Source organism: Leptodactylus fuscus, chromosome 11, assembly GCF_031893055.1.
Source record: "Leptodactylus fuscus isolate aLepFus1 chromosome 11, aLepFus1.hap2, whole genome shotgun sequence".
Taxonomy (NCBI): domain Eukaryota; kingdom Metazoa; phylum Chordata; class Amphibia; order Anura; family Leptodactylidae; genus Leptodactylus; species Leptodactylus fuscus.
This window is the reverse complement of record NC_134275.1, coordinates 64,513,418-64,535,147: the sequence shown is the minus strand read 5'-3', so window position 1 is coordinate 64,535,147 and position 21,730 is coordinate 64,513,418. Positions and strand designations below refer to the sequence as shown.

Below are 21,730 nucleotides of genomic sequence, written 5' to 3'. Positions count from 1 at the left end.
CCACTTCCGGTAATATGACATATCACCTGACTAAACTGCTGCTTTCTTCCCTGACCAGGCTTTACTTCCTGTGTGTATCTTGGTGCAGCCAGTGATCAGGATCTGGGAGGTGAGGATGTTCTTCTCCTTAGACCCCATCTTAAGATGTCCTTCTTGCTTTGCATTGATTGCTTGCTCTGCATTATCTTTGTTTATTCTTATACAGTGGCCTATAACCCTCCAATTATGGTGAACTACAACTCCCAGCATTCTGTAGGCTGCACACCTTGAACTGTATCCCCTGACAGAAGTTAGCATGGTTGTCTGACAACTATATCTCTCCAGTATGGTGTCTTTTGTTGTGATTGCTTGGAGAAAACTTCTCTGGCCATACACATGACATGTAATCTTACATAATGGCCCTTAAAGGGGTGCTTGTGTTTTTCAGAAGCAATAAGAAATAGCCTAAATCTGACCGTTATATCTCCCCTGAGCTCCATGGAGCGAGAACTACTTCATTTTTTTGTGCTTGGAAAGCTATAATGTATTAATGATCCTTGTCTTTTTCGTTCTCAGCTGGTGAGATCATCTAGAAATGTCTTCTCGTGAATTCCAAACCATCGTAAAGGGAGAAGCTTCAGAGACCGACGATGAAGAAGAGATGTACGTGACGTCTGTCCCAACCAGGTCATTCTCTGGTACATGTGGCATAAAAATCCAAGGAGAAGCCTCTGAGACAGATGAAGAGGATGATGAAGGAGATAAGAAAAATAAGACTCCTCCTAAGAGTTTGGAGAAGGATCTTCCTCCACTAGTGGTCATCAGGAATGAAGGAGAAAGTTCTCCGGTTGGTTTTGAAGAAAAGCCTATAGTCAATATACAGCAACCAGGACGCTACAGCACATTGCTACAGCAAAAACTCTTGGAGAGCAATGCTCGTCTTTATCACGATGTCAACAACACTGTCCGTCAAGTCTACCATACAACTACCAATGAGATCCGGACACTGACCAGTCAACTCAGCAACTCTCAGAATGGAATTATTAATGCGTCCCACCACATCCGACTAGCTCTGGAGGACTTGAAAGGAGTGTCTGAGAAGATCGATATCATAACAAGCTGTAACTTACTTCCCGATATAAGGATCTAAATAAGAAGCCACATGTATCGGATCTCCACTATCATACCCTTGTGCTTAGAGCAGTAGTAGTCCAGTGGGCAGTACTACTCAGTGACTGAATACACAACACTGGCTGCGGCATTGAGTAAAACCTCCCATTGGACTCCAATACACAGAAGAGACAGAAGTTCAATCACTAAATGACTGCTTAGGCCATATTTGCACATGAGTGTTTGTAACCAGAGCCAGAACATGGATTTATCTGTACTACGTAGTTGATCTGCAACTGATGTGTGAATAAACCTCATACCAAATCCTCCCACACAATGATATATACACACAATGATACACACAATGATACTCAGTGATACCGCAATGATACACAATGATACTCAGCCCCTCCTGCTCTATAAGACGATGCCTTTTAGAGTTGAGCGAGTACTGTTCGGATCAGCCGATCGGAACAGCACGCACGCATTGAAATCAATGCACGCAGCCGGCACGCGGCGGGTTAAGCGGCCGGCTGCCGTCAAACCAGAAGCACCAGGTGCTTCCATTCATTTCAATGCGTGCGTGCTGTTCGGATTGGCTGATCCGAACAGTACTCGCTCAACTCTAATGCCTTTATATTGGATAACATTGATATGGTGACCTACATATTGGTCTGTTGTTTGTTCAATTTATATAAAAAGCAGCTATTTCATAATTTGCCATATATGAAACTGGCACAATGACTGCCACATCTGTATGGCCTGGTATTGACCAATTTCTCGAAGGGAATCTGTCACCGGAACCGAGCATATCAACCCAGCCAAGTAGCTAGATAGATTAGAGATTGGGGTCCTGGATTCTGGTGACATTTTTCCATAGGCATTAGGCATCTTAAATGGACTTCGCTTACAACAAAGTGTCTATGACTGTCCTTGTTAGGAATCTGTTGGGTGAACAGGAATCCACCAGTTGGATATATGAGATATTATGGTGCTCAATAACCACCCAACAGTCTTGCCTGCATTGACATGATATTACTGTAGGTTACTAGAGCCAGTCAAGTAGGAAGACGACATGTTTTAGGATATCGGGTGTGCAGAGTCTTCTCCTACATGGACCTTCACAGAAAATATAACTGCAGCACTTTAGAGGGTTTTTAGGTGTTCCCAAGCTCACTGTATGTAAGTATATAAAGATGGACATAATCCTTACAGGACATTTTTCTTCTCCGTGATAAGGTCTTAGGCACATCTTGTGTTACTCTAAGTGTCTTATCACTGCTGTTTTATGTGTTTGCCTCTTCTTGACAATAAAGCTTTATCTCTCTTGTTTTGGCTTTTATATTTTTGCCTAATTTGGTTTTAGTTATTTCCACTTGGCCCCAGCGCTGGTGATGGTCCTTGGCATTGCCCATCTGCAAAGGCACAGGTTACAGAATGGTGAAACCTCAGTCAATGATCTGATTTCTGTTACATTATATTTTATTAAGTTCATGTTTCTGGTGTCAGTAGGACAGTAAGGTTCAGAAGATGGGTCCATACTTTCTGACGGTATTCACCTCGAACCAATGTATTACATTTCCATAGTTCCATAGAGGCATCTCTTACATCTCTGTGATGATTGTAAAAGGATCCTATCATTTAAACTCAATTTTTTCTGCCTATCATGTAGGAATAGCCTTAAGAAAGGCTATTCTTCTCCTACCTTTAGATGTCTTTTTCCGGCAGTGGCTTCAAACTTCTAGGGCAAAGCCAAGTGAGCATATACACAATACTGTGTAAGCGGCCATTTTCTTGGGGCCGGCGGGCATGCCCAGTTGGCTTTGCCCTAGACCTGAGGCCTAGAAGTTTGAAGCCACTGCTGGAAGAAGACGAGAAGAAGACCTATTCCTGAAGAAGATGGAGGTGGCGCTGGAGAGTTCTCTTGCAGCATTGGTGACGCCCCCAGTACTGTTTGAGTGCTGGGGCCGCCCCCAGTGCTGCAAGAGAACTCATTTGCATACCAGCGAAAACCGGGATTTCTACGGAATGGCGGCGCAGAGAAGATATCTAAAGTTAGGAGAAGAATAGTCTTTCTTAAGACTATTCCTACGTGATAGGCAGAAAAAATTGAGTTTAAATGATAGGATACCTTTAAGCACTGGAATACTGGACTGGGCTAGCTATCACACAGTGGGCCATTGAGGGGCAGCTTTCTTCCTCCTGAATGACAGCCAATTTGTATACTCCTTTAGGCTAAGGCCCCACTTTGCAGAAAATCTGCTTTTTTTTGTTAAAGATTTTGCTGTGTTGTTTTTTTTTTGTTTTGTTTTTTTAACCAAAACCAAGAATGGCTACAAAAGGAATGGGAATATATAGTATATAGTATGCGCTGATACTTCTGAACAGAATAAAGCCACTATATATACGGAATGTATTTTCTAGAACTGGCCTTAGACTCCCTTCACCAACTTGTGGTCTCCCCTAGGAAAAGCTGTACCCACTAAACCCATCCAGAAGATAAGGACACAGATCCAGTTATTGTATGTGGTTTCCTCATGCAGATGAATCCTCTCTACAATGTCAGCTCCTCATCTTTACGTATACTCTTGTACCCAGACCGTGTCATAAATTGTGTCACCATTTTATGGCATATGACTACTCAAGGGGCAAAGTACTAGTGCCATACACCAGGGAGTTTGTACGTTTTCCCACTCTTATGGTTTCCGTCCCTGTAGTCTCTTTCCCTCCCAGCGCCACAAACTTACTGATAGGTTAATGGAAATTACCGTAATTCTTTTGTGCTTTATATAGGGGTATGGGATTATGACAACGTCTTCACAGTGTAGGGGGATTTGTGACTGCTGTATAAGCAGGATGAAATAAGAAGGATAAGACAATAAATAATAAGATTTAGGAAGTCGCACCATCATTCATTTTATTACAAATGTAGTACTCCTTCCATAAATAGTGTTGTTGATATTGATCATTACACAAGTCCTTAGGATATCATGTAATAAATATATTCACTTTCCATTATATTGTTATGCCCCCCCCACAAAAAAAAAAAGTATCACTTAGGGAACCCCATTGACCACTAGGCCCCCATCCTGTTATATAGGGTGGAAGAAGCAGAGGTCACACATAACTCAATTCCTACCCCAAAATGGGGGGCTCCGGACTCCAGTTTTAGTGATTATTGGGGTTCCCTGCGATCATATGTTTATCACATGTTCTGAGGATAGATGATAAACACTTTTTATACGATAACCCTTTCAAGAGTATTTCCACCCTTATCCACCAGTTGTCGGTTGCTGAGAAGGTAATTCTAAAAGTTAGTACTCATGGCGGCAGATCTTCTTCTTAATTTGCAAAAACAATATAAATACAGTCAATGTGTAAATAACAGGGACCACAGTGCTATGGTGAAGTCTTTGACATAATTTCTTCCATAGACCACTGACTGTCTTTATCAAACCTATCCCTGAACTTGTTTATGATATTAAATATCAGGAGATCAAGAAAGGTCAGTTCCAAGAGGATGTAATATGGCAGCCATTGGTTTCACTGACCATAACTTAGAGAACCACAAAGTCAGAATTCTAAGATCGTGTGAACTTTTTGGACAGAACTGAAGAAGAGTCCTTTCTTCTCGACTTAAGAGATATTATCATTTGATAGATACAGAGATAACCGGCTCCCTTTCAAGATATTCTCCTTGGATCCAGAACCAACTTTGACAGCTTCTTGCTTGCCAATAAGTGGGGCAGTGGCAGGGGCAGCAGGAGGTGGGGGAAGAACCCCTAAGAAGTACACGCTGAAGAGTGTCCAGTCTCCAAGGCCCATACACATGGCGTCTTTTATCTCATTGTTATCACTGTATACAAGGGCTCGGCCATTCAGGTTGTGTTCCTTAACCCTCTGCTTATACGTCTGGAGATTCTCGTCCCGAAAACCTAGTTTGTGCAGCTGAAAAGAAGAAAATACAGGTGTGAATTTTATATGGGATAGACATGACAGGTATTGGGGTAATATAGTGTTCCAGTACTGGGTAGGTAGAGGTAGGAGGCAATAATCTGATCTTTAGGGTTACCATTTTTCTTCATCAGTCTTAGGCTCTGTTTACAACTGGTTTATTGGCTTCATTAAGCCAATGGAGATTTTGGCCAATATACTGTATAGGGGCTGATGTCGCCCATTGATTCCAATTTTATTAAAAAAAAAAAAAAAAGTATACTTTTTAAAATTTTACTGTAATTCTTATAATAGGAAACTTGAGTAGACTATCTTTACCTATACAATGGGAAAAACATATGCTGTCACATATAGGGCCAGTGTATGCCAAGGGGACACAGTTTTAGCATGGGGCTTATGGACACGTGCAAATAGACAAATGTACATAAACAACACCGCAACTGAAATTATGATGAGAAATAAATATGGAAAACAATACAAAGAAAGAATAGTTAGGTGAACTAATCCTATGGGGTCGACAACCTTCAGCACTGCGGATATGAATCTACAACTCCCAGAAGGATCAATTTCACAATAGCCGGAGCGATGAAGATTTCTGACCCTGCATTTACACAGCTGAAAACACCTGCTTTATGATGGTACCATAAACCATATAAGAAAGGGCGTTATTTAAACAATGTTGGCCATTGGGTGATCCTGAAATCGTAGAGTTCCTGAGAACCCGCATAACACAGCATAACACTGCACTATTAAAGTGTAACTAAACTTTCGAGCAACTTTTGATTTTATAGCAGATTTTGTATCATTAAAGGGATTCTAATAGAGATGAGCGAACACTGTTCGGATCAGCCATTCCGAACAGCACGCTCCCATAGAAATGAATGGAAGCACCTGGCACGCAGACTTTGCCGGCGTCCGGCCGCTTAACCCCCCGCGTGCCAGCCGCTTCCATTCATTTCTATGGGAGCGTGCTGTTCCGAACAGTGTTCGCTCATGTTAGAGTTAAGTCCTCCATCTTTGTATTTAGGCAGCCATCTTGTACTCTTTCACATATAAACTGTATAAGTATGTATTTTTCTGCTTAAGTCAAGGAGGCCCCTTGTTAGACTTTAAGGAATGTGATAATGAACGTTAATGCATAGGTTGCTAATCCTTATCTCTCAAGGGCCTCATTTTGAGAAGATGCAGCTGATTTTGTATATCTCATATCTCCTTTACGTGATGTATGGACACATAACCAACAAAAGTATTAATCTTATGGTATCTGGGCACTCTGTCATATTTTATGGTATATGAAGGTCACTTAGAGTGTGTATAGACACAGAGTCTATGGAACGTGTCATCTTATCTCTTTTGCCATGATATATACATATAGACATAGTCTGGGATGTTAGCTCACACATAAGTATTTTGAATCCTTCTTTGTTTCATGGGAAAGTCCATCCCAGTGTGGAAATCTATAATGAGATGCAGATTATAATGAGCCTCAGCCAATAGTCATGTGCCAGGCTTGTCTTATATCTCTATGACCAATCATGTTGTACTGATTAGAATAGCCAAGCCAGCTCTTTGTCTGTAATGTATTTAAACTACCTTTTTCTTACAATAAAATTAGAACTCTTTTGATACACCACCATTTTCTGTCTGAATCAGTTCTCCAGGCCTAGAAGAATGGCTGCAGTCCATCTAGGCCTGTTAATTAATTATCTACTTAGGACCTCTACAACATACGGAGGGATCCATATGTCCCTATCACTCATCTCTAGATTCTACCATTGAAATGAATTTTTTTGGCGATCACACGTCGGAATAGCCTTTAGAAAGGCTATTCGTCTCTTACCTTTAGACGTGGTCTCCGCTGTGCCGTTCCTTAGAAATACCGTTTTTTACCGGTATGCAAATTAGTTCTCTTGAAGCGATGGGGGCAGGCCCCAGCACTGAAAATGCGATGGGAGCGTCCCCACTGCTGCTCTTAAACATGCTCCAGCGACGCCTCTATCTTCGGGCTGGATCCTCCCCTTCCTCGTCTTCCTTAGCGTCACCTCCGACGCCTGTGCAGTTGGCTCTGCCTGTCAGACACCAGCAGAGCTGAGTGCGCATGCCGGCCGGCGGCCATTTTTGGGAGGCCACTCTTGCTCTTGTAGTTCAATACAGGAGTGGCCTCCCAAAAATGGCCGCCGGCCAGCATGCGCACTCGGCTCTGCTGGTGTCTCACTGGCATAGCCAACTGCACAGGCGTCGGAGGTGACGTAAAGGAAGACGACGAGAGAAGGGAAGGATCCAGCCGAAGATAGAGGCATCACTGGAGCGTGTTTTCGAGCAGCAGTGCGGACACCCCCATCGCATTTTCAGCGCTGGGGCCCACCCCCATCGCTGCGGTATTTCTAAGGAACGGCGCAGCAGAGACCATGTCTAAAGGTAAGAGACGAATAGCCTTTCTAAAAGCTATTCTGACGTGTGATCGCCAAAAAAATTAATTTCAATGGTAGAATCCCTTTAATAAATATTGTAATGTACACACATCCTCCATTGAGAATCCAGAAGAGACAGACGTGGATTTCAACATAGGATTTCATGGAAAGGAGCCAAAATCCAATAATAAAGTATATTACAAAATGTATTAATGCCACAAATGTTGCCAAAAAATCAAACGTTCAAGAGAACAAAAGATTAAAGCACATATGGCAAAAAGATTGTATTGATTTTTTTTTCCAATTTTTCCCAACTGGGTTTGATTAAAAATTTTGCTTGCATATCTTCCACTACATTGCAAGCTACAGAGTGCCATTCTGTGCAGAATCTGTTAGACAAGCTGTTTGATGGCTGTCTACAGTTCCTCTCACCTCTCCTGAAGCTGATCTATACTAAAATCTGAAAAAACAAAAGGAAAGATGAGTTTATATTAGTTTCAGGAAAGGTGAGAGTGGGACTGCATGGAGAGTTTGATGGATTTACCATAGATGAGTATTCTGCTGCTTGCAATGTAATGAAATCCATAAAAGCTACTAGAGCTAAATAAAACATACATTTTAACTGAACCTAATTAGGAATTTTTTTTCAACCCAAAGTGTATAGGACACTTAAACTTTTTGATTTTTTTCAGAAAATATGTTCAAGGATTCCCTCATGGTGCAGTGACATAACGTTAAAGCAGACTGTATGTATTATATCCTAATAGACATTGATACTACTCATATTTTTTGCTGTTTCCTGCTTTTACATAGTTATAGTGCGTTATATGTCAATGCTGTTTCTCAATAGTAAATGACAGACACTTACTTCGTTGCACACCTCATCCACACTCATGTTCAGCAAAGACAGCATGGTCAGACGGTGGCTCTTCTTCGATTCCCACATGTTATTGCTGCCTCTTAGAAGTTCCATTTGTCTCTTAATGGAGTAGTCTAAGTTAACAGTAAATGGCAGAAAAAAGTTGGCATCCTTCACAGTAAATTTGTCACATAATAAATGATGGAAGATCTCTGGATCTCCATCCAATTCAAGTAGTTGTTTGAGGCTTGTCTTTATTGCATCCAGTTCCTCTAAAGATTTCTCGAAAACATCCCAGAGGAAAGTTCTGGAGTAATCACTGTTCGTTCCTTGCCCACTGAGGCATCTCATTTGCTGCTCATCTTCAATGCACTGCAAGATCCAGGTGAGGCGACATGGCCATTGGGTAGCCAGTAGCACCCATTCTGTAACTTTGCGAGGTTGTATTTGGGTTCTTGGCACTTCCCTAATCATCAGTCGGATAGTTATGGTGATAGTATTTATCACCCTTCTGATATGGACAACGTTGTCAGTGATATATTCCCTCATACTATCTTCAAAAAGATATCTGAAGGCTTCGTCTATTAAGGCTTTTGTCTTCGGTCCTTTTTCTAGGAAACAAGTGTTGGACTCCAATACGTCATTTGAGCTTCTTACTTCTAATGGAATATCACTGAAATTAACATCATTGTTAGGGGTAATTCGGTGGCGCAAAAGGAAGTCTTTCTCATTTGGGATGTCAATATCAAATGTTACATCGTCATCCATATCTCTAACTAGTTCAGCTTTGCCTTCAGTAATACCTCGTAGAATGGATAATTTCGTTTCAGAGTCCATTTTTGGGATAGAAAATGGTAATGTTATTATACGGTTTAGGAACTCATAGCCATTGTTGGCCATACCTTTCAAGAGTACGGAGCTTTCAACACAATCTATGATGATGCGTGGATCTACAGCCAAAATGGAAATAAATGGGGCATTTGGATCGGAGAGGAGGATATTCATGGCATTAAGAACCCCAACCACTTTGTCTGGCATACATTTGTCCAAGTTGGTGATCTCAAGAACAACTTTAATTTTTTGCCTTTGGAAGACTTCCATGAGTTGGAGGTAACGGGTGATGATTTTAACTTCCCTCTTCACATCACTCATGAAACCCAACTGGGAACTCATATCCGTTCGATTCATTTTTTGCTGCACTTTTCCTTTCTGAGTGATAATGGCATTTCTCACCACCACAATGGCTACTCTGATCGCTCCTGCTGCAGATATGCCAACCACAGTTGCCCCAACACCTTCAGCAGCAGCCAACATATCTCCTGTTGGATTACCAAATGGAAAGCCAAATACTAAGAACAAGGCACCCACAGCAATTCCAACGATGATCACCAGCAAAGTAGCAACCCAAAGTGGGATACATAGGAAAGTCTTACTAACCCATTCTTGTTTGAGTGGGGCATCTATAATTTTAATTTTTCTTCCCACTGCTCGATAGACACTAATAGGAGTCAATCCAAAGCAGTTTTCTACTCCATCGCAGAGCGTGGTAACCAACCCAGCCCAAAGTTGGTCACTGCCGGCATATTCCCATGCACTAAAGCGGATGAAGCAATAACGTATATTTTCTCTCTGTTTGTGTGTTTCTGTAATAACTGGATTGTGAAATATCATAAGAAAGATGAGTTTGATGAGATCTTTTCCTGTGGGTTTTCTTGTCCGTAATCCTGTCCTCTCTGCTTCTTCTTGATCCTTCGTCCTTCCTTCGAAACTGAGGTAGGCTGCAAATATAATGTAAAATTAAATTCTATGTCTCTTTGTAGCTTCCTATGTTTTTCCCTTACAAAATGTAACTAAAACTAAAAATGTCATCCAACTCTGTGTTTCTAAAGGGGGCGAGAGTCTTAAGAATGAGTGGGCATTTCTAGCCATTTCCTGAGTGTTGAGACAGGAACTAGAAAGTAGAGAGCAACGTGGACCGGGGCAGTGGAAGGGATCAATTTTTTACCTATTCTAGCCCTTATTAAAAGAATATTGTCCTTGAGTCCCCCAAACAACCCCTTTGATGTTAGTCTTGTGTCAGAGAAGGTACTCCTTACCGAGACTGGCCTTTGTAGGCCATTCTATGACGCGTACACAGTGTATTGTATTCCGCAAAGGCAGTCGGCCATAGGAGACATAGTACCCCTTCTGACCAGGGGCGTAACTTGAGGTATAGAGGGCACAGTCGAACCAGGGCCCAGGAGCCTTAGGGGGCCCATAACAACTGGCATTAGTATTGAGATTGCAGCTTTCATCTGGCCCATAAACCAAGGAGACCCACAGATTACCCTAACCTCATTAAGGTGAATTAAACTCCTTAGCACCCGTACCCATCACTATCAAGAATTCACTGTAGGGATGAGGTAGGGGGCCCAGACAAAAGATTGCACCGAGACCCACAAGACTTTAGTTACGCCACTGCTTGTGACCCACATCCATCACTTCATCCAGCCAAAGCAGTACCCTGTTTATTAATAGGAAGGGGAAAATAACCCTAAAACATGTGTTTGTGGATGCTTCTGTGTTTTGGAGGAAATGATCTGGTTTGGCTTTAATCCCAGACAATGTCACTAGACATCGATCTACATGGAATTAACTTCCAAAAGGAAGGAGATATTTTTGCATAGTCAGTCCTGGCAAATTTTGTCTCCATAGTTTATAGTCTTCTTAATTAGGATTGTTCAGTATAAGGTGTGATGAAGCGTATGGTTTTACATGTTACTTTTATAACTGGTTACTGGATATTGTCCCCACTATAGAAGGCCAACAATAACAGACAAGGCAAGTCATATACTCACATTCAACCTTGTTGAGAAGGAAATCCTTGCGTCTACCCCATGGTGCATAAAACCCGACTGTCACAGGGGTTACAACATAATACAAGGCCTTCGCCAGAGAGTAGCAGTAGACGTCATCTTTTGTCTCAAAGCCTTGAGGAACAGAGTAAGGAAGAATATAATTTGGAATCCATGCACTAAGCATTGAAACAATTCTCCTAGGACTCTCTATGACATCCATTTGCTCTATGAGGACATATAAAACTAACAGTTTAAATTGGTATTCCCTTCTTGGCTCTTATGGCTGTGGCCACAGGATATCTAACAAATGTAGGCCCCAACTCTGGGACCCACACCTATCTCAAGAACAGGGCTGCACAATGGTCTCCCCATTTACTTGTGTGGGACTGCCAAAAACAGCCAAGGCTGCCTGCTTGAGATAGATACGGGTACCAGAGGTGGGACGCCCATCTATCAGTCTATTTTTGGCTTAGCTCTAGATGGCAAGATAGTAATACCCCTTCAAATGTATCTTGTACTGTAGTGTGTGTATGGCACTAAACCAAATTTTAAAGGATTCAAAAGTGTCAATAAACCTTCAATAGCTGCTGGACAAAGCAGGTATTTCACCTGACTCCCCTATACACATATGAGCTCAGTCTGGCTCATATTTGCGATTTTACCGAGAAGAATGGAGTAAGTCACTGCGATGCAATTCTAGCTGCAGATTGTTTTCAGGAAGATTAAAGTGATTGTACCATCACAAGGATCCTATCTATACTGCTAGTTTATGTGGATTTAAGACTTTTCCTAAATACATTGCTTTATCAAAACTGCTGTTTGGCCGCTATCTTAATTTATTCACTTCATTGTTTACACTTCGTTTCTATGGCCCTTGGGATTATCTGCTCATTTGTCAAGTGATGTAGCTGCCTGCTCTCAGGGAGGGAGGGAGGGTCTGGGAGCAGCTCTGAGCTGTTTGGTCTTTTAAGTAGCGGAGCTTCTCAGAGACCTCCGGGATTTCTGAGCTCTTATCAGTCGGTTTAATTGAATTTGGCTGATAAGGGCTGAGATAGGGAGTCCGTTACCTCTGTATGTAATGCAAACTGACTCAAATCCAGCTCTGCTACATCAGCTTCTCACTGTGGTAATTCATTTACAACCAATCCCGTGCAAGCGAAACCCCGCCCACCTATGTGCCGAGAAAAGCAGGAAGTGAAGAGAGCACAACAGCCTGCAGGTTAGTGAACAAGCGTCATGAGAATACCCCTTTAAGAAAGGGAATCAAGGCTAAAATTCAGTATATCAGGGGAATGAAGAACTGGGCATCATCTGTCAGGTCATAGTCAGAAGGACTCCATACACATAGATAACTGACCATGCTATGTGGGTTCGATGAACTTTTCTCTAATGTGTATGGGGACCTGTAAAAAACTTATGGGATCATTGGTGGATACAAATGGAAATCCAGGTGTGTGCACTTTTGTACCAGCCATACCTGTTTATCATGTGTCTAATAATTGAGGAAGTGGAGATAAGGTGAGGGGTAATGTACAGCAGATCAGATAACATTTGTCCAATGGCTGGAGAATATTAACACAGTCTAGTAAAAATGAGTAAAGGTAAGGATGTGCCGGGACATGGAGAAGTGAAGATTCAGAGTAATACGGTAATAGGAGCGAGGATAAACAAAGAAAAGGTGGAGAATGCAAGAAAAAGAGCTTTGAAGAAGGCAGCGTCTCCTTACCAGGGCACACCATGTCATCGCTTTATGATCAGTGACCTTCCCACAGATCCTTATACCTATATAAAACAGAAGAAATCCTCAGTAACTTGAACTCTCGGTCCTATCAGGAGTTCAGTTCTCAAGTCCTTTTTATTCTCTTTTCTATGATACAAATATAATACATTATTTTTAGTTTTGCTTACTTGTATATATTCTATGATATGATATGTATAGATTCTAGGATAACAGAACTCATTTTTTTGTAGGACAATGTGTACTTTTTAATGGCACCACCTAATATTTTGTATGGTGTACAGGAAATTAGACCGGGCAATAAACGATACTTTACCTTTATACTCAGTCAGAGCCAGGACAGTTGCAGCAATACCTAATGTATATTTTTGTGTGTGTGTATATATATATATATATATATATATATATATATATATATATATTCAGGATATTACCATTTTTTTCCAAATATTTCCATATTTGTCAATGTCTTTAGGTCTGTAGACATGAATTGGGTTCATAGACATGCAGTGGTGTGATGTAGTAGCAAAAATAGAAATACATGGACGTCATCTATATGAATGAATAAGTTGAAATGAATGTGAATGCCAGATATGAAATGCAGATGTGTGAACAAGCCCTGAGAATTTGATTGTTTGTGATCGGAGTTGTCTATGATCATTGACAATGACACCGAGTCTCTACTGCGTGAAACAGAAACCAAGTAACTATGATGAATGGTCAGAACCTGAGCGAGCACCAACTTTTATGCGCCAAAATCCACCATACCTGAACTGCAGATGTCAGTAAGGAGTCTACGTTTGGGCAGTGTTGGGAGTAATATAGAATAACAGTGTAATTGCTCTTATTACGCTCATTCCATCTTGACTGACATTCTCTTGAGGGCTCCACGTCAAGGCTAACTAAGCTAAAATTATGCTAAGGTGTCAGTCAAGACCACTAGATGTATAGAGGTTTCCAAGTGACAGGTCCCTCTATTGGAAACATCACTAATGGTCTACATAAGGGAATGGATAAATGGGTGGATGGGTTCCTAGTGTACAACGACTCACCTCACCTGACCCCAATCACTATTTCCGACTAGATCTGAGATTTCTGTGATCCTGCTATACAGACAGCTAGTTTTGAGTGGCAACGCCAGGTTACAAGATTCCAAAAAGTGTTTTTAACATATGGCCACAATGTACATGAGCCATGTGCCCATACATTGCATAATACAACCCCAAAGCCCCATAATAGAGAATCAGATGAGACCTGAAAATAAATACAGACTCCAGAACCCTGCAAAAAAAATTACAGAGCCAAGGACACCCCAAATACACACAGGCCCTCTAAACAAATACAGATCATAGAACAGACCCAAATACATTTCTTAGATTACACCACCATTCCTGGTCTTGGGCTGGAGCAGAAAGCCAGGATCACCCACGTGACAGTACTGAATCTAATAACACTTATTCCTTGGGAACCATGAGGACTAAAGAAAACGGAGATTTATCTTCCAACATGACAATGATCCAAAACATAAAGCAAAATGTACAATGGAATGGTTCACAACTAAACGTATCCAGGTGTTAGAATGGCCAAGTCACACTCCAGACCTGAATCCAATTGAGAATCTGTGGAAGGAGCTGAAAACTGCTGTTCACAAACAGAGATGAGCGAATACCGTTCGATTGAGTGAATACTCAATTGAATTTTAAGGTATTCGAGATAATCGATTCCAATTGAATACCACGCGGTAATTGCAGTAAAAATTCGTATTCCCTCCCACCTTCCCTGGCGCTTTTTTTTCCACCAATAACTGTGCAGGGAAGGTGGCACAGGAAGCAGGAAAATGTAGGCATAAAAAAAAATAGGAAAAAGTCATTGGCTGGCTAAAATAGGTGACCTTGGATTTATAAGAATAGTGGCATCCATATTCGTGTCAGATGCATTTTGGTGAGATAGGGAGAGACATTGTATTGAGGGTGAGATAGAGTTTAGACACTGCTAGGCAGGAAAAATTACAATCAACAGCTCTTTTCAGAGCTACATTGCAGGAACAGTGCACATACACTGAACCTTAAAGATGCGTCAGGGTAGCATCAAGGGACATGGACGTGGAAATCCAGCTGGGGATCCAGTCCACAGTTCAACTACTGGAGAGGGGCTGTCAGCAGTGCCCCTCAACATTAGCACAAGAGGACGGGGACGTGGACGAGGAAATCCAGCTGGGGATCCAGTCCACAGTCCAGCTACTGGAGAGGGGCTCGTCATTAGCACAAGGAGACAAGGACGGGGACGTGGACGAGGAAATCCAGTTCGGGATCCAGGCTGCAGTAGCTCGACTGCGGATCCAATTATCTACTGGAGAGGGGCTGCCAGCAGTGCCACAACATCAAGCAGGGTGCAGAGTACCCCGCTGACGAAGCCCGAGCACCAGGAACCTATGCTTGGGTGGATAGCAGATATTGTGGACCCGCAACCAGCATGTCCCATCCACAGTACCGACGAGACACAGTTCCATGTGTCTGTGCCAGCACACAAGTACTTCGTCCTCCCCCAACACCACCACCTTCACCGTTAACAAATAGTTAAAAAAAAAAAAAACATTAATGTTTTAGGGCTCACCTCAAGGGCCAAAAACTAAAACTCTACTGGTTAAAGTCTCAACTCACTCAAAGGGCCAAAAACACTGCTGGTGCAAGGTTCTACTCACCCCAAAGGCCAAAAAATAAAACATTGCTGGTGCAAGGCTCAACTCACCCCAAGGGCCAACAAGTAAAACACTGCTGGTGCAAGGCTCAACTCACCCAAAAGGCCAAAAACTATGCTGGTTAGAGGCTCAGTTCACCCAAAAGGCCAACAAATCTCTGCTGGTGCAAGGCGCAACTAACTTAAAGGGCCTAACACTCTGCTGGTGCAAGGCTGAACTAACCTAAAAGGCCTAAAACTATGCTGGTAAAAGGCTCAAGTCACCTCAAGGGCCTCAATCTCTGCTGGTAGCTCAGCTTAAGGGCCTCTAACTTAATTTGGAAGGGCTCACATGAAGGGCCAGAAAAGTAATTTTTGGAGGTCTCACCACATCACACACACACACACACACACACACACACACACACACACACACACACACACACACACACACACACACACACTCACAATGACAGTTATGGGTGAGGGCTGTTGGATTTCCCATTGCCTATTCCATCTGTGGTTGTCATGGGCAATGTGATTTAAAGGGGTGCATGTTAATGTTTCTTTAGCTTTAAATTTGTGTTTCTGTCCATACTATTGTGGAGGAAAGAAGGTTTCCAAATATTCTCCCACTTTCATAGAGGTTCTATTGAGTTTGGAGTGTCTAGTTGATAGGATGTGATAGTGGGGTAATCCTGGGACTTGGGGGTGTTAGATGCCTCCAGACATGCTTCCCCTGCTGTCCCAGTTGCATTCCAGAGGTGTTGGCATCATTTCCTGGGGAGTTATTGTGGACTTGGTGACTCTCCTTAGTCGAATTTGGGTTCCCCTCAAACGAGCATTTTTTCCCCATAGACTATAATGGGATTCGATCGAATAGTCGAATATTGAGGGGCTACTCGAAACGAATATCGAATATTTCACTACTCGCTCATCTCTATTCACAAACGCTCTCCATCCAACCTCACTGAGCTCCAGCTGTTTTGCAAGGAAGAATGGGCAAGAATTTCAGTCTCTCATTGTGCCAAACTGATAGAGACATACCCCAAGCGACTTGTGGCTGTAATCGCAGCAAAAGGAGGCGCTACAAAGTATTAACGCAAGGGGGCCGAATAATTTTGCACGCCCAATTTTTCAGTTTTTTATTTGTTAAAAAAATTTAAAGTATCCAATAAATTTTGTTCCTCTTCAAAAATTGTGAGGACTTAGATGTGTTGACCATTGAACCCGGGCAAGCCGGGGTACGGTGAACAGTTACCTCCTTGTACTCATTGTTATAAAAGTTATTACTGTTATTAAATCACCCGAAATGTGATTCCTATGAAGGATTATTTTCTTTATATAGTATTTTCTATAGTTCTATCTACTTTGAGACAAATTCGAGTTGAGGACTTCCACATAGCCCAGTATTGTAGTGAGATATTTCAAGGTTATATTTTAGCTCTCGTGATTTAGACAGAAACAGGGTATGCGGATGAACTATAGGTGAACTGAATGATATGGCCATACTAAGTGAACTATTAGTAACTAAACCGCCAACATACAGTATGGTGCACAAGACTATATCATTTATGTAACATGTTTGACAATAGGTAGGAATCCTACATGTCCGCACCAGCAGTGGCGTTGCAAGCACCTGGAACCTGGCCAGCGATTACTACATTGAATTGTATACAATTACGCCTTTCCCATCCGCAAGTGCTCTATGGTGCCATACTGGAGCACACGTAGAACACATATATGTCTATCGTCATATATATATATATAACCATCTACACAATCCTATGTAAGGATAGCAGCTTACTCACCAGGCTGCCTGTCTTCATATGTACTAGTCTCAGAGTTTCAGAGTATGAGCAGCTTTCTCCACGCCTGTTTGGAATGGTATTACGGTATAATAGATACGGCTTACACTAGAGCGCTGTAAGTCAACATGGGCCTGGCTTGGACTTTCAACTTACAAATTACCTGATAAGGGGGCAACTGGTGTATGAGTAATACTACAATATACATTCTAGTGAGTAAATACAAAGCAACTTTTTCCACCGTGGATCATGGCACAAATTGGCGGTAAATCAGCGGTGACTATACAGCAACATCACATGTGGATTTGCTGTAGATTTACAATGGATTTCACCCTATAGCCTATATAATAAAGAGCTGAAATCTGCAGAGCAAATCTGCTACTTTTATACAACATAATGGGAATGCTAAAGATTGTAAAATCAAATCCACACCACGCTGTCTTTCTATATTCGTTATCGGGTTTTTATTTTGTACGGACTTTTTGCCCTACTTGTAGATGCGGTTATCCACATCATCGCCACATATATTATATTGTAATTTGCTATGGATTTGCATTGGATGAATTGTTATACAGTAATATTTGAGAATGTTTAGAGCTAATAGATCCATCATTGTGCAAAGGAAATTTACAGGCAAAAGTGAAACACTGCCTAGTACATGGTCAAAAGGAGCAGAGCATAACTGAGTCAAGGAAACCACCCAGATTATGTCTATGTCATACACTGCTCCCCTAGACGCTGAGGTAGGTATTAAACCGTATCCATAAAATGACTATTCCAGGATGCATAGATGGCAACCACAGATACCTTCAGTGTCAATATGTCCACCAAAGTACCAGAGGACCCGTCAGTGGGCTCTGGCTCTTATACAATAATGGTTCAGCAGATGACACCCACATGTTCAAGGCACTATGGTCAATTTCCTAGGAGTTGTTGGAGCAGTTGTTGGAGAAGTTATTGGAGAATATTAATTGTAGTTGTAGAGAGTCAGGCTCACTTACAGGTCAATGCAAAGAAGCCAAGAGTCTTCATGTGTGGCTTTCAGAAGAGACAACGTGACTACTTTTCACCCTCTAAAACCTGAGAAATTTATATCAAAGAAACATAACATCGGATGCATGTCATAATTCATGTTATATAACCATCTGCATAACGGGATATGTTTGGGAAACACAGATTCTTCAAGCACATGGACTGTATATTCATATACACCCAAAATTCTGTATCTGTGGCAGGTATTATTTCATCTTCATGTTTAGTATGGCTGGACTGATAAAAACACTCTTCATCACTTGCCAGGCATATGAGGTAATCCTTCAGAGTCATCATATTCCTTTGGATTTCAGGCATGTAAACAACCAGCCCCTTCACAGGTGGAAGGCTCCCAGCAAGGATTCAGGCTAGGATTCCTACAAAAATGGTCAGGAATCCCTTTGTCAACATGAATCCCTTTCTCAGATACCTGGGGAAACAGCCAAGGTTCTAGTCTGTCCAACTCCCTGCCAAGCTGAATGGTCAGACTTAAAAAAAAAAAAAAAAAAAAAAAAAGGTCTATTTCTTTACGTTTTTCTCTTTTATTTTGTATACTTGTATTTGTGTCTTTTTATTACATCTTTTTTCTTTTAGCACTGTACCTTTTGTGTGTCTTAAAATTTAAAAGTTAATAAGATTGTCCTTGGCGCTAAAATGTCCCCACAATTCCGAAACAAAGTAAATACCATTTAGCTTTGTTACCTTTTTATATGCTAGAGATTCAATGTGTGGTGCCAGAGGGCGTAGGTGTGAGTGGTCTGGGTAAATCAATGTCTGGTCTACCATAAGAGGTGTGTGGTGAGTCCCCCTTTATAGGGCTTATCCAGTGTCACATGTGCTTGTGTTCTTGAGGGTTATTTCCGATCCCTGGCAGGCCCCAGAATTATTTAATCTGGTGGACCAAGGAACCTCAGTTCAACCTAGGATCCTATTAAAGGGGTTGCCCCAGTTAAGGCAATGGCCCATGTAGAGGGAAACAAATCACTTGTGTCTTCTTTGGTGTCAACATATCTTCCTTCATAATACAATCTTAATTAAAGGATGTTGTCTCATGAAGACAACACTTGTCTACATAGTATGTCCGAACAGGGCCATGAAATACTCTTTCACTGGTACTGCGCATAGCTTCCTCCTCAAAATGAATGGCTCCAATGAGATGACTATGTAAGGCTAAGGCCCCATGTTGCCGAAACTTTTTTTGTTGTAAATTTTGTTGCGGTTTTTTGAGCCAAAGCCAAGAATGGCTACAAAAGGAATGGGAAATATATAGAAAGTTCTTATACTTTTAACTTCTGCTCAATCTAGTCCTGGATTTGGCTAAAAAAAACACAACAAAATCTGCAACAAAAAAAGCTGCGTTTCCGCAACGTGGGGCCTTAGCATAAGGCTAAGGCCCACGGGTCGTAATCGCAGCGCTAAAGCGTATCCGCTCGCGGGCAAATCGCGGCCTTTACATCCCGTGGGGCCCCGGCCTAAAGGGGTTTTCCATGAGTTTTCTTTCTTTAATAAACAGCACCATACCAGACACTACTCATGGACCAACGTGGAGATGTTTGTGGAACAAAGCAGACATTTTCTACAACCTGTACAATCCCTATAAATGTTGGGACTTGGGCTAACTGCTCTAGAAGTTACCGGTGTCTCAATAAACTTCAAATAGGTCAAAGGGGATCTAGATCAGGACAACATGGGTCAATCCCATTGTAGGAACAAAATTGCTAGAGAACATTATATTACAGTGACTGAAATAGGAAGAATACAACATTCCTGTACGGTATCTCTGCTTTTGTAAGTTACACACCATAGATAGAGTGCCATAACTACAATTGTAACCCTATGGTCATGTACTCAGGATTTAGTAAGACCATGTATCTGCTGGATTTTAACCTGTGTTACCATTTCTTTTCAACAGTTGGACTCTGATGTGGTTGGCAGCCTCTTATCTCCTTCCTTCGAAATTACATGACCGCTTGGCCAGACAGGTTCATTGGAGGAACATTTCTATGATTTATAACCAGCTTTTCTATTGATAATGTAATGTCCTATCAATAGTAACATTACAAATTGTCGGCCGTGTCATATGAGGCAGACTCACTTTCTTTAGTTGTGGTTTCATTCCTTGTAGTTTATAATCATTCTGTAATAGGTAATGGGAGTGTTGGCCACCATAAATGATATCGTTCTCTGTCTAGACATAGATTCAAAGGGAGTCTGTCACCAGATCCCAGTATATCAATCCAGCCTGGCTGATAGGTTAGTGTAAAGTCCCAGGAGGACTAGTTAGAATGAGTATATCCCATCTCTTTTTCCAGCTCACACCTAGAAGTCTATGGAGACGGGATGGGAGGTTGTTAATTGATTTATTGCCTCATTCTGTGGAGTGGTGGAAAGATACAGCAGTGTCAGAAGAGCGCCCTCACTCACAAAAGCAGTGTAGCAGCTGCAGTTATTTGTCTTTTCCACAGCCTCATCCCCTCCCCTTTCAATAGACTTCTATGTAAAAAGTAACTCCTCCTAACAAGTGGAATTTTTTTTATTTTTTTTAATAAAGATATATTACAAAGTTTCTTATATTCACCTATATTGTTTTATAACAGGAAGTACACTTTAAGTATCCACAGCTTCAGATTCACAACTAAAGGATCATCTGACGCTAGGTTCACACCTGTGTTCGGGTCTCCGTTCTGTGGTTTCCGTCTTCTGCATGCAAGAAGACGGAAACCACAGACTGGGTCCGGCCGTGAGCGGTGGTGAGCGTTTTATGTTCTCCGCCGCGAAACCGTTTTTTTTAAAACCGGACACAGAGTACTGCATGTCCAACTCTGTGTCCGGATTTAAAAAAACGGTTTCGCGGTGGAGAGCATAAAACACTCACCGCCGCTCACGGCCGGACAGCTTTCAAACCCATTCAAATGAAAGAATCCTGCAGGTTTCCGTCTCCTGCCTCTGTTTTGTGCAGGAAATGGAAACCTGCAGAACGGAGACCGGCGCAGATGTGAACGAGCCCTGACCTGTTTGATCCTTTTTGGGGACCATTAGTCAAGCATTATTGACATAAGATTATGTCCATGAACATAATGTAATTTTTTTTACAATTTTCTTTTTTTCTAGGGGTTTCCAAGAGTGCCAGACCTGCACATTGCCAAATAGGGTGTTGCATTTGTAAATATGATCCATTGATCAACATGTAAAGCTATCTGACAAAGCAAACATAGTCTAAAGCTTACCTGAAGTAATGTGAGATTGATAACTGTGTACTATGTGAAAGGTAAACACTATAGCTAAATGGAATCAGTCATCAGCTGCATGCTAGTCTATCTGAGAGC

The 21,730-nt window shown here is 41.7% G+C and overlaps 2 protein-coding genes across 2 annotated transcripts; one reads left to right on the top strand and one right to left on the bottom strand.

Annotated features, from left to right (window-relative positions):
* The first annotated feature begins 24 nt into the window (after positions 1-24).
* On the top strand, positions 25-2,399 carry BLOC1S3 (biogenesis of lysosomal organelles complex 1 subunit 3). Its single transcript, XM_075260405.1, has 2 exons — positions 25-109; positions 556-2,399. Exon 2 carries the CDS (start codon positions 575-577, stop codon positions 1,127-1,129), a length of 555 nt encoding a protein of 184 aa, XP_075116506.1. The 5' UTR covers positions 25-109; positions 556-574; the 3' UTR covers positions 1,130-2,399.
* A 1,936-nt stretch (positions 2,400-4,335) lies between these two features.
* LOC142184271 (NTPase KAP family P-loop domain-containing protein 1-like) lies at positions 4,336-17,433 on the bottom strand. The gene is made up of 5 exons (XM_075259046.1): positions 17,376-17,433; positions 12,877-13,017; positions 11,151-11,282; positions 8,323-10,091; positions 4,336-5,037 (listed from the first exon to the last, which is right to left on the bottom strand). Exons 2-5 carry the CDS (start codon positions 12,887-12,889, stop codon positions 4,726-4,728), a joined length of 2,226 nt encoding a protein of 741 aa, XP_075115147.1. The 5' UTR covers positions 12,890-13,017; positions 17,376-17,433; the 3' UTR covers positions 4,336-4,725.
* Positions 17,434-21,730: the final 4,297 nt, after the last annotated feature.

Coding starts and splice junctions, on each gene's coding strand:
- BLOC1S3 (XM_075260405.1), top strand. CDS start 575: ATGTCTTCTCGTGAATTCCAAACCATCGTAAAGGGAGAAGCTTCAGAG.
- LOC142184271 (XM_075259046.1), bottom strand. Junction 10,092..11,150: donor CCTTCTCAACAAGGTTGAAT/GTGAGTATATGA, acceptor TTATATTTGCAG/CCTACCTCAGTTTCGAAGGA. Junction 5,038..8,322: donor TGGATGAGGTGTGCAACGAA/GTAAGTGTCTGT, acceptor TCTTCTTTTCAG/CTGCACAAACTAGGTTTTCG.